The 16,645-nt window shown below is 46.4% G+C and overlaps 1 protein-coding gene across 4 annotated transcripts in view; it reads right to left on the bottom strand.

Annotated features, from left to right (window-relative positions):
* Positions 1-16,645, bottom strand: part of DOCK1 (dedicator of cytokinesis 1) — a 490,685-nt gene that overhangs the window by 95,980 nt on the left and 378,060 nt on the right. For all 4 annotated transcript variants that reach the window (XM_032882088.1, XM_032882091.1, XM_032882090.1 and 1 more), the window contains exon 30: positions 2,254-2,332. In XM_032882088.1, coding sequence (XP_032737979.1) covers positions 2,254-2,332 — 79 coding nt within the window. The remainder of the gene's footprint in view (positions 1-2,253; positions 2,333-16,645) is intronic.

The raw sequence follows: 16,645 nt of genomic DNA on the forward strand, positions 1-16,645 counted from the left end.
CATGTTTGGCCCCGGGGAGTCTGCTGCTCTCTCTGCCTCTGCCAGCCACTCCCCCTGCTTGTGCACTCTCTCTGTCAAATAAACAAATAAAATCTTAAAAAAAAAAAAAAAAAAAAAAAGGAAAGGAAATACAAAAGAGAAACCAAGACGGTTTTGCCATGGCAAACTAATGGGGAAGTCCTGGCTCTACTAGGAGGGTATATAAAACCAGAAGGTAGTAACGCAGGGAATTGAATGGATGCACGCGCGCGCGCAGACACACACACACATGCACACACACATTTGCAATTGTGTTTTTTACGGTGGCGTTTTAAATCACCGTTTTTATGGTGGTGTTTAAATCTATTCATGAAATGATATGTGAAAAAGTGAAGTTTAAACTCTTAGCTCTAACACTAACAAAAAAAATTCCAGATAAATTAATCATCAGGAAGGTTTTTTTAAAAAGGCAGAATTATAAAGGTATTAGCACATACTAACTATGTAAAAAAATAGTTACCTTTATAACACTGAGGCAAAGAAGGATTTGCCAAGCAAAACATAAAACCAAAGAGGCATTAAAAGAAATGACAGATTCGACTGCAGAAAAATTAAAAATTTCTGTATGATAAGCCTAAACCCATGACTAGGCTATATTACAAATTTCAACTTAGAAAAAAGAATGACAAACAGCACAATAAAAAATGAGTATAGGGAATGATCAGTCGGTTCACAGTAGAAATCACACAGACAGTAAGTATTCTCAGCCTAAGTAGCAATCAGAGAAATTCCAACAAAAATAAGAAACAACAATTTTAAAGAAATTGGTCCTGGAGATGGTTTTAGAGAGTGGCTGCTCTCAAAGAAGGTTGATGGGATTGTGAATTGCTACAGAGGATAATTTATCAGTGTCCATTCATGTACACGTTCTTACCACTCCACCTGGCAGCTACCCTTCCAGGAGCCCAGTCCCAGCAATGCAGCACAGAGAGGCATTGCCTGGAGCAGGGACAACCCGGAACAGCGTGGAGGGCCCCGTGCAGGAGGGCCTGCGCAAATACTGGTACAGATATATCGCTAAGCGTGACGGAACAGAGCAAAAAAGTACAGAATATAATCCGATTAGCGTTAAAAGCCAAAAGAAAGCACACACAGGTCTGGATGAATGCTTAATAGACATCGGGAAGCGCCCACGGTTAGTTAAAAGTCACTCCGCAGAGGGGAAAAGGGTGAGGAGGGGTCTTTCATATTTCACCTGATGTGCTGGTTTGCAGTGCATGAATATTTTGCAATGAGCACATACCTGTGTTTTAGGATGTGGGAAAATAAGCATTAAGCAGAGAAAATGACACAATCCTAAATATTGTAAAAAATAAAAATAGTAACACTTTAGATCTACAGTTCATGATATATTAATATACACTTATATTCCACAGTGTAGATAGAACAGACATTTACCATTTACAAATTATTAAGGAAATACAGGCATAGGTTCCATCTCAGTGAAGAGTCTTGCCCAGGGAAACTAGTACCATTTACATCTGGATTTTTTTTTTAATTAACAAACTTTAGTAAACTACGTAATTAAAAAAAAATCATTATTAGCAGATAGATCATTATTATACACCCAGAGTGCAATGAAACTGAAAGCCACAAACTCCAGATGTGTGGTAAATCATGCCAGGTAACATCAATCCTTACCATTCATTCACACACACACACACACACACACACACACAGGCCTCCCTCTCCCTTCCCTGCCTCTCCCTGCAAGCACGGAGGAAACAGGGCCCAAACCCATAGATGGGCTGATGCAACCCAGAGCCATGTGGGGGAGGGTCTGTGCCAGGAAAGGCCACTGCAAGTAGCACCCACAGAGAACCCAGTTCTCAAAGCCAGCAGACCTCAGGGATGCAAACCCGCTTGGCCGCATCTGCAGAACCCTCCCTCCCGATGTGTGGACAGTGTGGGTCTGAGTCAGTCTCTCTGCTACAACACACGTGGGCGGCCTGCCTGCTCACTCCCTATGTGTCACTCTGATTCCTACTTTTGCTCTGAAACCGCTCCATCTCCCTCCTTGCTAATCGAGCAAATACTCCAAAAGGCATAATTTTCAGTCCTCGGGTTCCAGTAGTACATCTTGTAAATTCCATTTCCATACCTTGCATGGGAAACCAATTAAGTTCGGGGATTAGAAATCCAAGATACTGGCTCCGACCAGCAATTTGCTTTAGCATATTTCCCAACAAAGGACACATCTACCTCTTCTCTTACCTGTAGCTCAAAGTTGGCTTGATCCAGAAATTTTTTGTTCAGCATATCTGCATACTGATTAATCGCTCGCAGGAAGACTCTGAAAAGATCAAGAGAAAATTACATAATTACACACTTAGGCTCGGCACCTCTGTCAGCTTGGCATTTCAATGAGACACAGCCCGCGTCTGTCTGGAAAGTGAGCGCTCAAAGTCCTGTGAAAAGCTATGAGGTTGTGCCAATAAAAAGCCCAGAGAATTATATGCATATGTGCTCCAAATTAATCAAGGAAATCAGCACATGCAGAATAAAAGAAACAGACCAAAATGTTAGCATCTGAAAGTAACATATGAAAAGTATCACTAAAAAAACCCTATTTTTTTTTTTAAAAAGGAAAAGGTGATCATTAAAGCCTCCTGTCAAGTCACCAAGTCACCTGTCAAGTCACTGTCTTCATGGAACATTATTAAACTGGTCTTTGCTTTGCAGGCTTTTTACAGGTAAGCATTTGAAAGGGCTGTGGTACACCATCTATCAGGCATGGCGTGGTCTGTTGACTACCTGGAGGTACGGCTTACTTCGGTGTTATTCATCCTCTGATCCACATGTTGATTTTGGTAACTAACGACTTGTTAAAAAAAAAAAAGCTATGGTAGATGCATAAGTGATTTGACAAGAAGGTTAGCAGGAATTTCAATGCATTGATCCATTGATAATGGACAATTTTAAGCACCCAGAGCAAACTATTACATCCTTTAATACCTGGACTTTTGCTTGTCTGTGTTGACAGGTTACAGATGACCCCGGAGGTCTAAGCCTTCCCCCAGCTTGTGGCAACCTGCAGATTACCTTTATTGTCCCTGAGTGCTCACAATAATACAGCTCAGCCCAGATACTTCTTTTTAAAGGACCCTTCTCCCTCTGCACAAAGGCAGGATGTATGGAGAATTAGCATTAGGTCACAGATAATAAACTTAATTACACTTCCTCTGTTTAGGCAGCAGGAAGCAGCCAGAGAGTGTAAGAAAAATCTAGGTTACTTCCCAGGAACCAGCGCTCTCCGAAAGCATGTTTTCTTTAGCTGTGCATGCCTGGAGAAGCTCCCCGTGCCAGACTGTCCCTGAGTCCCTGAAGGCCAGGCAGCCTGGGAGGAGGAAGAAGGGGGCTTTCTGCCTGGGGCTTTAAGGAGGGCTCTATCCCCCACCTCCTGCCCAGCACTGCAGCGTCTCACACACTCAGACAGCTCCAAGAAAGGGGGTTTGCAGACAGCATCTCATTAAGGGACTGATTGGTTGGATCCAGGGCCAAAACAGGTATGACAAAAGGGCTGGGATGGAGTTTGCCATCGCAGCTGCTGAAGAAAACTGTGGTCAGACTTATCAGAATTCTTCCCTGGGGACATTAAATAGAACCAAAAAGGAGGCATCTGTGTTTTAAGTGACTCTGAGTGGAGGGGTGTGGGGATCCTGGCCTTATCCATTAGTCAGGGGCACAGGAGGGGCAGCAGCATCCAACAGCCAGAGGGTTGCCGGACAATATGACTACAGGCTGCTCAGTTAAACTGAAAAGCAGCTCTTATAGCTGAAATTTGGGATTTATTGGGAAAAGCTGAACACAGGGCACTAAGAGTGTCTTGACACATTAATATAGGACCAGGATAAAAATCACTCAAGTTAGGATGGGTCTTGTATCTAGAGTACACCCGGCAAGCCTCATCAGCCCTCCAGGCCTGGGCTGGGGTCTCCTGGGCCAGGGTTAGCCCTCAGAAGCACAAGATGCAAGCCTGAAGAGAAAATGGTCTGCCTTGTCCACCTGACCCTCAGCAATTGTGTTCTGAGAGCATCTGGGGACCCGCACTGGCATTAACCCCAGCAGCCAGTGTCAGTGGAGTGGGACCACTCCCTGTCATTAGAGGGGAGCTCTCACGCAGCACAAAACCCTGGGCTACTGACCACCTTGTAATTTTTCCTTCAGTTTAGAACTCAGCTGTTGACTAGGGTCCCCCAGGGTCCTTCCAAGCTTGAAGAAAGACCCTCCCGCCAGCCCTCTAGGACAATAAAGGCAATAAGAACATGCGTTATTATTACATGGCAATGATTCTGCCTCAAGATAGCACCCAAACAATTGCAATGCGCTCCTTCTAATTAAGCTCTGGAACAATTTCAGTCAGTTAAATAAAGATATTTCTCAAAATGACTTTTTTAAAAAAATATGCCATGCTGAAATAATATGAAGGCCAAATAAAAACTTTGTAATGAACCGACAGCTGAGAAAGTACAGGGCTGAGAGATTCTGTAATTTAGATTCACTATAAATTTTTTAAAGGGCAAGGACAAGAAGCAAATAACACAGAATGAGAGTTGTAGCAGGACAACTAAAGGGAAGACCAAATGAAAACTGTCATTAGCGCCATCAACAAGGGCGAGCTGCTCGGGCTCTACCTCGAGGCCCATGCACCTTCTACAGAACCAGCCGGGACCCATAAATTACATACACCCCAGAGCCCACATCTGATGGGATTAAAAGCTGAGCCATGTCAAGGCCCTCTGAGGATGAACCAATGACCCAACTAGGGAAAAAGAAACATGAACAGGGGTTAACTTTTACATAAGAACATCTATTATTTGCTATAATTCATAGCTTATTTCTAATAAATGTCAAACTAGAGAGAAGAAATAAGAAAATCACATGAGAAGCTTTTGCATAAAAATCTGCTGTCAGTCACACAGAGGAATATGGGAAGGATTGTGAGCTAAGCTGAGCAATTGGACAGCAGGACAGCTTCCCAGTCTGCAAGAAGAGCTCAGGTGGGTTCCACATGGCTCAAGATCAAATCCTTTAGTCAAGAGGCAATGAGAGGAGGCAGTGTGAATGGGCTGGCTCTGCGGTCCTGGTGACTGCTGGAGCTGGCCTCAGGGACAGGGAGGCCCTCCAGACTGTTCCCAAATAGTCCTGCTTATTCATTCCTGTGTCTGTGATGCTAAGTAAGGATCCAACACGGTTTCATATGCCCCCTAGATGTCTGTCATAGGAATGGATGGATGGATGCATGCATGCATGGATGGACAGACGGACAGATAGATGATAGATGGATGGACGGATGGATGGATGTATGGATGGATCGATAGATCGATAGATGGAGAGATGAATGATGGATGGATGGATGGATAGATGGACAGATGGATTACGGATGGACAGACAGATTGATGGATAGATGGATGTGTAGTTCAGAAGATCAGACTCTAACCCAAATCAGAGGGCACAGAGAGGCTAGAATAGCCAGTAGTCCCTGATATCCATGAGTAGACTGTCCACTGTGGGGTTCTGCTGTTTTGAGTTTCTCATTAGCCAAATTTCTCATTAGGCATTTGGCATTTATCAGTGGGCATTGCTCCCTCATTCTCCTCTCCACCTCCCAAGCTAGTCCCCTCCTTTTCCTCTCCACCTCCAGACCTAGTCCTACATTTTCCTTTCTACCTCCCAGAGCAGGTCCTCCTTCTCCTCTCCACCTCCCAAGTTAGTCCCCTCATTTTCCTCTCCATCTCCAGAGTAGTCCCACACTTTCCTTTCTACTCCCAGAGCAGGTCCTGATTCTCTTCTCCACTTCTCAAGCTAGTCCTACATTTCATTTTCCTCTCCACCTCCAGAGCTGGTCCCTCATTCTTCTCTCCACACCTACAGCTGGTCCTCCATTCTCCTCTCCCCCACTGGAACTTGTTCCTGATGACAGGAACCTTGTTATTTATATATCAGGATCCCCTAGAGCATTTTAAAGGACCCCTTCAGCACCATGAATACACTGAAATGTTCTGATCTAAGAAAACTTTGGTCTCTACGCACACTAACAGATCTCTCAGAGCCAGTGGTGTGTCCAGGACTGGCACCAGCCGAATACAACAAAACAAAAACAAATAAACACACCCCAAGCCCGTCCTAGTGCAGAGAGAGAATCCACCCTCCCCATTCAATATTATTGCACACAAACACAGGGCACAATGAGGAGAGGTCATGCATAATGTTCCCCGTGTCCTAGCTTCCAAGAACACGACACTGAGACGCTGGAGGAGGTAGAGACTGTGGGCAATGGAATGTGGGAAATGGTACAGACTGCCATTGCTTCTACTCTGCTGGAAAAGTGAGGTACTCAGGGGAAAAAGATTCATAAGTCTGTGAGCCAAACAAGTTATGTCTATTCCCAGCCGGGAGGATTAAGTAATTTCTGAAAACAAAGCTAATGGTGTGAGAATGAAATGCTTCCATGGATGCTGTCTCATGTGGTCAAATGAGACGACACGGTTGTCTCATGTGGTCAAATGATTAAGAAAAAGTGTGAGCCTGTACTTAATAAGAGTTATTTTCAATCATTTTTAATCTTTGAATGGCTTTATTCATAACCTAAAATCTAGGGAAGATGAAACCAAACATACAAATAAATAATGTAGAGAGAAACACAGGTAAATTATGTCATCTCGAAAAGACTTAAAGAGCCATAAGGTCTAGATGCACTTTTCTCTAAGACACTCAAATTACTCAAAGCAAATGACTGCAAATTTTATTTTTAATGGCCACAAGGAAAGGACCTGATCTCACGCTTCTTGGTAACTAATTCCCATCTCCCCAAAGTCAGAGTCATCCCCTTTACCGATTTTGTTACAATGTTCCCATTTTCAATCATTTAGGGGTCAGTGTGAGATGGAGTTTGTTACCAAACCTCATACAACTAAAACAAACAGGAAGTTTTCCTGACTTCCTTCTCTTCTATGTGGACACTTAAACACAGTGAGCTCCCACTAGAAACAAAATGCCTACTGTAATTCCTAACGGTGTCAGATATGAGCTGGATTCTTGTCCACACACCCACACACACAACCAATTACAGTCTGGATTCACTTCTTTCTATCCATTATCTATCATCTATCTGTTATCTCTTGCTCGCTCTCTCTTTTTCCCTCCCTATCAATCAAGCTACCCATCTCTTCACATCCGTGTAAACATTTAGCTACGAGACCTTCAGAAAAGTCTTCCTAGCCATCTCTCATCTACCTGTCAATCATCTATCTATTGATCTATCTTCTTCATGTCCATGTAAACATTTCGCTCTAGGACCTTCAGAAAGTGACTCGCGTCCTTGAGATTCTCCTATTTGCAACCAGCAAAGGAAGTACTAACTGAGATACTTCTGAACTGTGAACTTTGAATGTAACTTTTTTAACGTAGAGATTAAAGGTAACACAGAGCTATCACCACATAGTCCAAAGTCATTTTAACACCATGACCTCCACCAACACTTTACAGAATGTTAAGTGGCATTTGGCAGACTGGAGAAGACATGCCGTAGAGTCCTACACTTCGATACACATCTTGGGAGACCAGCTGGGTGTGTGGTGCTCAGTGGCAGGAGGCACCTGCGGGGATCCAAGCCCCTCAAACATGAGCATTTCACCAGAAAAGTCCTGAGGGCCTTGCCTCTGGGGCCACATCCTGCTCTGTCTTTGCACAGAAAGGGCCTGGGGCCCGCGTGGGCTCCAAGTGGGGCCCTGCCCGATAAGCTGCCTATGGAAAGCAGTGTGTGCAGAGCAATAAAAGTATCAGAGTCCTGAATAATTATGTGTTAATTGAGTGGAGGGGGCTTAGCAAGCGGAACGTAATCAGGAACCAATTTAACTATTACAAGTTCCTGGCACAATTACAGTCGCTAAAATGACTTTATCATGATGGAGCCTCGGGCTTTTCTAGCATCGTTGTTACCCGGTGTTTGCTGCCAATAAAACTGGAAGATGAGGTGCCTTGTTACGACACCGGGAAAAACAGTAAGAAAGCCAGTGAACTTCCAGTGGAACCCAAAACCCTGTTCTCAGGCGGTGAACCTGTAGGGTATTTCATCCCTTTCCTGAACTCACTTTAAGTTCCGTAATTAGATCGTACAGTTCACCATGAGGGCATTTAAATACCTCTGGCATTAAGACAAGAGATGCTCCGGGGCAAAAAAAAAAAAAAAAAAAAAAGCATCTTTTAACAAAATGTTTTGCCCGAAACGAGTGGAAGAAAGGAAAAAAATTTAGAGTGATTAAATATGCCTTTAAATGATTTCCGCAGAATTCAGGAATGCTGGGAAGGAGGGAAGACTTGGGGGGACGTGATAGGCAGATGCAGAGAACATCACTTCAGCCAGCTGGCACAGAGAGAGAAGGACCGGGTTATCGCCACTGAACGGTCCGTGAGCACAGCCCACACCCAGCAGAGGCTTTGGTCTAGGCCACGACCAAATGGGAGCAGCCGCTTCCTCTATTAGGAGCCCGGACAGGCAGTGAAGACCACACGTGCACGAAGAAGTGACGTCCTAGCAAGACCCTGGGATTGCACGTGTGGAGTGGAACACGGAAGGCAGCCTGGCTGGGACCTCGGCTCACATTTGTGATCTGGGAGATGGTGGGAAGACCAATGTCAAGAGAGCCTCCCAGGGAAGAGGCTGGAAGGGTCGGCGGGGGTCAGACTGTGGGAGGCTGGAAATGCTGGGGTGCAGCCCACAGCAGTGACTTCAAGCAGGGAAGGAGCAGTAAAGTCCAAAGAGGCAGGTGCCATGGTCTCCCCAACACACTAGAGGTGTATGTTTCCTTTTGTCGAGATGGCTGGATTTCTTTTTCCTTTCAGGCTTTAGCATCTGTCAAACTCTGAACTAAAATCCAAAGTGCTGTGATCCATCACGCTGGCCAGCCCTGGTGGAAGCAGGCTCAGCTCGCGGGGTGCAGGGGCTCCCAGGGAGTGGTCGCTCAGGGCTGAGGCCACATCACCCCTGCTGTGTGGGTTCCAGGGCAGACATCCGTGGCACGGGGCCCCCTGTCCCACCACTCTGGGGACATACTGTCTCCAGGTCCCACCAAAACAGGACTATGGCTAAGGAGCTACCACAGTGGGCTGAAGGTGAGAAGCCCTGATGGTGGCGGAGACCCACCCAGCTCGGCCATGCCCGGCCACCCCTCACCTCTGCGGCTTTGCTGATGAGCACTTACCGAGTGCCTTGTATATTCCCAGTGACTTCTGTCACTTCGTGAAAACTGCGCCAGTTAATGCACCCAAGTCCTGTGGGGTATGAATTACCTCATATTTTACCCAAAAGGCTCCAAGAGGCAGAAGCACATGGCTCCGGAAGGGCACAGCAGGCTCAGCCAAGCCCATGACCGGCGCCCACACTGCATAACCTTCCTTAGGAAGCCCAGCCGGCGTGGTCAGCAGAATACAAATAAATCCCAGAAATTATTTTGCTTTTACAATATATTCCAGAAAATTCCAGGCGCGTACAATAGTAGTCCCCATAAGGAACTCACGTCCCCTTCCCTGGGCTTCAATGATTATCACCTTCTGTGTGTTTCGTCTTTCTCCCATCCCAAACCCTTTCACGTTATTGTTATTATTAGTGTTTCCTTAAGGGCCTAAAACTTGAGAGTGGTTGTAGGTTCACAGCAAAATGGAGTGTAGAGGACCGAGGTTCCCGGATGTCCCTACCTCCCCTGGTCAGCGTCCTGCACTGGGGCTGCACAGCCTTCTCTGGACGAATGTACACGGTCACAGTTACACCCCAAGTCCGTGGTCTGTGGGAGGGCACACTCCTGTGAACATCCTGTGGGTTCGGAGGCACGTGTGACAACGGGAACGCAGAATCACGGTGGCCTGCTGAGCGGCTACACCGCCCTGGACACCCTCCGAGCTGCACTCTCCCACCCTTCCTCCCGCTGAGCCCCTGACCACCGCTCGTCCTTCTGCTGTCTCCACCGCTCTGCCTTCTCCAGGATATTCTCTAGTTGGCGTCATACAGTAAGTAGCCTTTTCAGATTGCTTATGTGATCATTATAATATTTCCTAAGTCCCTTCTTGCCAGGTTGCAGACCTCCGATGCTTAGGGCACTTTACAGTAAGGGTGTACAACACTCTCTCTCATGAGGCTCTCTTCTTACACACCGTGGCCATTGAGAGGGCGGCCTTTCGAAGGGTTTCGGGGCCATTCCCAGCATCAGGGCACACAGTGCCCCACGCTGCTACCTAGTGCTCAGACACATCCCTGCCACTAATGAGCTGCGTGGTTTTGAGCAGGCCACTCTGCCCTCAGAGCCTCAGTCTTCACCTATGTAAAATGGGCTGTTGACACCAACGACACGAGGCTTTCACGGAGTCCTGTGTCCGCAGCCCAGCAGGTGTTCCGTGACTGGCACCGAGGCCCTCGTAACTCGTGCAGTATGGGTCTCTCTACGTCAAGACCAGCTGGGATGCACATCCCACTTGAGCTAATTCTCACCAAGCTCACTGGCTGGAACTCCGTTTCTTACACTGGCTACAATCCCCACCCTGTCCCAGGCTTCAAAGCAGCAAACCAAGACCCACAGCCTGTTTTTGCAAATAAGTTTCTTTTAATAAAATTTTAAAAAACCCTGGTAAAATACATATGACATAAATTTACCATCTTAACCATCTGTAAGTGGATACTTCATTGCCATCGAGCCATTTCACATTGCCATGGAACCATCACCTCCAGAACCCTTCCCTCCTCCCCAACAGAAGCTCTGAACCCATGAAGCAACAATTCCCCACGCTCCCCTCCCCCAGCCCTGTCAACAGTCATTCTACTTCTTTTGTCTGGAGTCAGACTAATCTAGGCACCTCACACAGGACTTGTCCTGTTGTCACCGGCTTATTTCAGTGAGTGTCGGGCCCTCTGGGTGCATCCGTGCCGCCGCACTGTCCGAACGTCCTTCCTTTAAAGACTGAAGAACATTCCATGGTACAGATGGACCACACTTCATTTCTCTGCTCAACCGCAGATGGACACTTGGGTGGCGTCCCTCTCTGGCTACTGTGAATCTTGCTGTGGAGTGCGCGGGTGCACAGATGTGTTCATGTCCCTGCTTTCCATTCTCTGGGGTGTATTCCTACAAGTGGACTTGCCAGACCATGTGGGAATTCTATTATCAACGTTCTGAGGAGCCATGACATGGTCTTCCCCCGCAGCTGCACGACCTGCCGTTTCACCAACAACCCCCAAGGATTCTGATGTTCCCACATCCTCAGCCACGCTTGTCAGCTTTTGCTTCTGGTCATGGTAGCCACCCTCCTGAGTGTTCGGTGCTATAAATAAAGTATTATTAGAACACAGCCACACCCACTCATTTAGGGATTTTCTGTGGCTGTTTTCCTACAGGAGCAGTGTTGAGCAGTCGTGCCTGCCACGTTATCTGGCTCTTGAGAGAACATTCTGCCATCCCTGGGAAGCTGTGATTCTATTCTGATCATCCTTTACAGGGTTTTGGAGAATTTTTTGCCTGTAGACGGTTGGGAATGGGGCTCACACCTGGTTCTCTGTCATCAGAAAAGAAGATGTGTTGATCAAAAAGGTCCCAGACAACCCCCTTGAACGTTTACTTGGGAGGAGGTTACTTTGAGCTCCGAAGCAGAGTTTGGGATACAAGAGATTTAGAATCCAAAGCAGGCAGAGCCTTGCCACTTACATCTCTAGGGCACCAAGCATGTCTCAACCAGCAGTCTTAGCTCAGGGTCAAGTTTTAAAAATTCAGAAAGCCATCCTTTCCCTCTAATCTTTCATTTCCTCCTCCTTTTCACCATCCTCTTCCTCCAACCCTCCTGGCTTTCCTACGTCCACATCACAAAATAAAGTGTTGATGGATTTAGGAGTGCCATGGGCACAGGAAAAATTTCCCAAGACCACGGGAACCACGGGTGGATCTGCCACACGGGCGAGAGGCGGGCAAGAGGACAGAGCAAGCAGAGCACGGGGTCACCACTGCCCTGTCCTTTGGGCCGAGGCCCATGCAGCCTACGTAAGGATGTGTGGAAGATCACCTGTCATTGCAGTATTTTCTGAGTTCCAACTATGGGATTGGGAAGGGGAGGGCAGGCATGGGGAATTGAAGTTTCTGTTTGGTGATGAAACATTCTGGAAATAAGCCCTGGTGATGGTTGCACAACATTGTGAATGTAATTAATGCCAATGAACTGTACCTGTATAAACGGTTAAAATGGTGAATTTTAAGTCACATGTATTTTACCACAGAAAAGAAAGAAAACATGAGAAGGAAAGGGAACCAGACATTTCCAGAAACTGCAGCAGTGGGGACCATGATTTCTCTGTCTATAACTGTACCATCAGTGTGATTCGGCTCCACAGTTTCACACACACATAAACACACACACACACACACACACACACACATGCACACGTGTGTTTAGAAACAAACTCTGGCCTCTGCTTCTCAAAGAATAAGATTGTTCAGATCTGTTCTGGGAGCAGATGGGCCGTTAATAAATAAGCATAAACATAAGTAAACAGAAATAATAATGGCAACAACCATCCACCCAGAGTCCTTTATGGCCCCGTATGTCATTTCTCACTTGACTCCACACACGACAGTGGTCACAGACATGGTGTGTCCCAGATCTACTGTGAGCCCACTGATGGCCCATCTGTGCTGAAACTTTATTCCCTGTAGCACCAAGCAATGTATCTTGTATAAAATAAAATACAGTATAACTGAATCCATCTAGCGAGCCCAGGGAAAAATTAAGTGGTCGGAGGCCTTGAGCCAACTGTAGGGTTCAAGGCAGAAATTCTAAAGAGAATCTAGGATAATTACAAAGGGGAATGCTTTCCAGTTATTTCATGCTTGGAATATCCCAGCCATGCCGAGGAATTTATTCTGGTTCGTTTTCAAGACTTGCTAAAGGGCACTGTCATCATTTAGCAAACGAGTATAATTTGCTTTAGGCTTGTTTCTTACAGGCTAAAAATTGGGTCACATTTTTTGCCCTGTCAGGGGCCTAGATGCTCATGAATGTTCTGAAAGTGACTACCTGGCAGTGGGTGACGTTTTACACGTTTCCCCATCTTTGCTGGTGTTTGGCTACTTCTACTTCTATTCACTCCTGGTTTAGTTCCCTTCCCAAGAGGCCAGCTGGGCCTCTATCTGTGGTGTATCCCCGTGGAGAAAAGCACAAGGAGGTGGGGCAGTGGAGAGAAGCAGGAGTCTTGAGATCTGTGCCCAAGTTGTGTTTCTTACTTACAGGCTGTGCAACCTTGGGCAAGTAAACGAACAACTCTGAACTCCCTTTTCCTGGTGGGTAGGGGAGACTAGAGGGAGTCCGTGTTTGTAAAGGGCCCGGGCCGTACTAGCTATTTAGGGACTGGCAGCTACTTTGGGGAGTATGAGAATACTAGAGATGAAGGCCTCGACTTCTCCTCTCCTATTTGTTTCAGAAGAGGCATCCGAAGGAAGGTATAGGAAAAATTAGGAGACCAATGTTCATGAAAGTTCAGCTGTTGACAAGATGTTAGAAAAAGAGAAAATGTTATAACTGAGAGATTCTAGTTCTTTGATTTTATTGTGGCTCAGAATTCTCACTACTCAGCTGTTGAGTGTATGGTGATTTCTTCAACCATCTTTGTCCACAGAGAGTAGCTCTGAGACTTTGATGGAAGGGGTTAACTTCCCCAGATGGATAGAGATGGGTGACCTGGTGAGGTCTGTGCTCAGATCCTGGGACCGTTTTCTAAACAGTACCAGAGACAGGTGTCACCGCTGGACTGTAGCTCACCCCCGGCTCCCAGCGCGACAGGAGCCTCCTATGGGGAAGGCCACCATCTTAGAAGGTTTTCTTCTGTGCATAACAAATGACCACAAACCTGGTGGCTTAAAACAATGCCCAGTAATTATCTCACTGTTCTGTGGGTCAGAACTCCCTTGAGGGTCAGCAGGGTCTTCTGCTAAAGCTCACAGAGGGCCCAGGTGAGGGTGTGGACCAGGCTGCATTCTGATCCCCGGCTCCTGTCTCCTCAGCTCATCCAGGTTGCAGGCAGAAGCCATCCTTGTGGTCTGAGGTCCCTGTGCGTGCGAGCTCCTTGTTTCCTCACTGACTCTCAGCTGGGATCCACTGTCTGCTCTTAGGGGCTGCCTGCATCCCTTCTCCCACGGTCCCTCCATCTTCAAATCAGCAAGGGCATGTGGTATGCTTCTCCTGCTTCAAGTCCCTTGCTTCCTTCTTTTACTGCAAGACAGAGAGACTCTTTCTTTTCAAAGAGCTCTCATGATTACACAAGGCCCTCCTGGATAACTCCTATCTAAGGCTAATTATTACTGTTAATGATATCTCCAGGACCCCTTTGTCCATAACAAAATCATAGGACAGATAAGGCATGCTATTCATGGTTCCACCCACACTGACATCCTCTGAGGAGGAGGGCCCTGGAGACCCTCACTGATCCCTTGGAGCCACAAACCTCAGAATCAGACTGGTTTTTCTGGGCCCTACTCCCATTTTCTTGCAGCCTGAGACTAAGCCCAGAAGGACAGGCTGTCATCACGTAATTCTTGCCTTCGTTGGCCCCTGTGCTGTTCTGAGTATTTGTGACAAGGTGAAAGACTTATAGGGAAGGGGAGGGTAGAAGACAGAGCTAGAAATACAAACCTGAACCAGGTCTTGTGAGAATGAAGTGCTGTTTCAGGAGGCCACTTGTCTGCAATCCACTGAGTGACACTTTCTATTAACAGGTATAACCTTATTCGAAGCCCGTGATGTCATCGGATACCAAGCTCATCTGTCCACTGGATTCAGTGTAGCAGCTCAGACTGAGAAGGGCTCAAGAACCGAATAATGATTTTCTTCCCCATACAGTCCCTAATATGCACCTAAATAGTCCTTCACATTTACATAATTCCTCTGATCCACACGAAAGAGACGAGGCTGTCTCTTTACCGAGCGGAGTGTGGTCCTGCACACTAAATAATGAAACCACATCTTCCACACCTGTGTTATAACCCCAAACAGGGACACATAAAATTGAACAGTATCTTACCCAACGTTCAACAGCACTCTATCTCAGAGATGGGCAAACTATAGCCTCTGGGCCAAGTCTGGCCCACTGCCTGTTTCTGCAAATAAAGTTTTATTAGTACACAGCCACACGCATTTGTTTATATGCTGCAATACAGAAGGCACGGCCCACCAAGACGAGAATGTGGTCTATTACTCAGTCAAATAATATTCAAGGAGAACAGATATCACTACCTAGTCCTACCTCTAAGAACAGGTTCTGTAATTAACCCTTCCCTACTTTTTTAATTAAAATCTATTCCTTTCACTACTAAGGCCATTTGATCTTGTTTATTCTTTCCTGGATATAAAAGTCAGCATCTCCAAGACCTTGGCCAAAGTTATCAAGCAACCCTGCACTTTCCCCACAACAGAAGCCCCGGAGTGACAACTGGAAGGCTGGGATTCCAGCTGCATTCGGTGTTGGAGGCAGCTGAGTATGTGCAGACAGCAGGGGCTACAGGAATGAAGAGCCTGAGAAGAAATCTAGGCTCTACCACTGACCAGCTCTGGAGATCTTGAGCAGGTTTCTGCATTTCCTGCATCTGTGAAATGGGTATTAAGAGTACATTTACTGGTTTGGTGGTAAAGATTCAGTGAGATGAAATGTGTGCAGCATCTAGAACAGCTCCTGCAAATGGTGAGCACCAAGGGTTAGGAGGCCTGCAAATCACTCTCAAGCACTTCAACAGCAAGCACAAGCTTAAGGGATACAGTGTAGTCATCGGCTGGCCTAACCCTCCATAGGAAAACCACTTTCCACAGGAGTGCTTTGGCTCTCCTTATCTTGATCAAAAGCAGAAACACGAGAATATTAATGGTTAGAAATTACCCTTTTGTGAAATTTGGGCCTTTTTTTTTTTTGAAAGATTTTATTTACTTGACAGAGAGAGAGAGACCACAAGTAGGCAGAGAGTTAGGCAGAGAGATGAGGAAGCAGGCTCCCCACTGAGCAGAGAGCCCGATGAGGGGCTCGATCCCAGGACCTGAGATCATGACCTGAGCTGAAGGCAGAGGCTTTAACCCACTGAGCCACCTGGGGGGGCCCAAATTTGGGCCTTCTTAATGAGTATAATGGGTAACAGAAATGGGCTCTCCCACTTGAAACCAGCCATGTAAGGTATGTGGACAAACTGAAATATGTTAGGGCCTCTCCCCTACAGTTCTAAGAAGCCTGGACTCAAGGGACAGGGCCTAAAGCTGGAGCCTGTGTTCTAGTTCCTGTCACTGGTTTGAGGACCCTAGTGGCTGGATGATGACTACAAGCTTCAGTGAATTTTGCCTCCAGAATAATTGCTCAGCACCGAAAATTACAGGGAACTGGGGCTTCATGATTGTACCAGCTGGTGAAGAAGCATCTTTTAACTGTCTGTGTGGCTGCCTTTGGCCTGAGACTTGCCTTCATTATAAGCTGGTAGCAAAGAGAACAGATAACTTTCCCATTTTTAATGAGGAACGACTAACAATATCTAAAGAAAAAGAAAAAGTAAAAACCCAAAACAACACTAACACTCGCCTTGGGTCAGTTCCTAACAGTGTG

The sequence above is a fragment of the Lontra canadensis genome, unplaced genomic scaffold, assembly GCF_010015895.1.
Source record: "Lontra canadensis isolate GAN:19392208 unplaced genomic scaffold, GSC_riverotter_1.0 scaffold79, whole genome shotgun sequence".
In the NCBI taxonomy this organism is placed as follows: Eukaryota; Metazoa; Chordata; class Mammalia; order Carnivora; family Mustelidae; genus Lontra; species Lontra canadensis.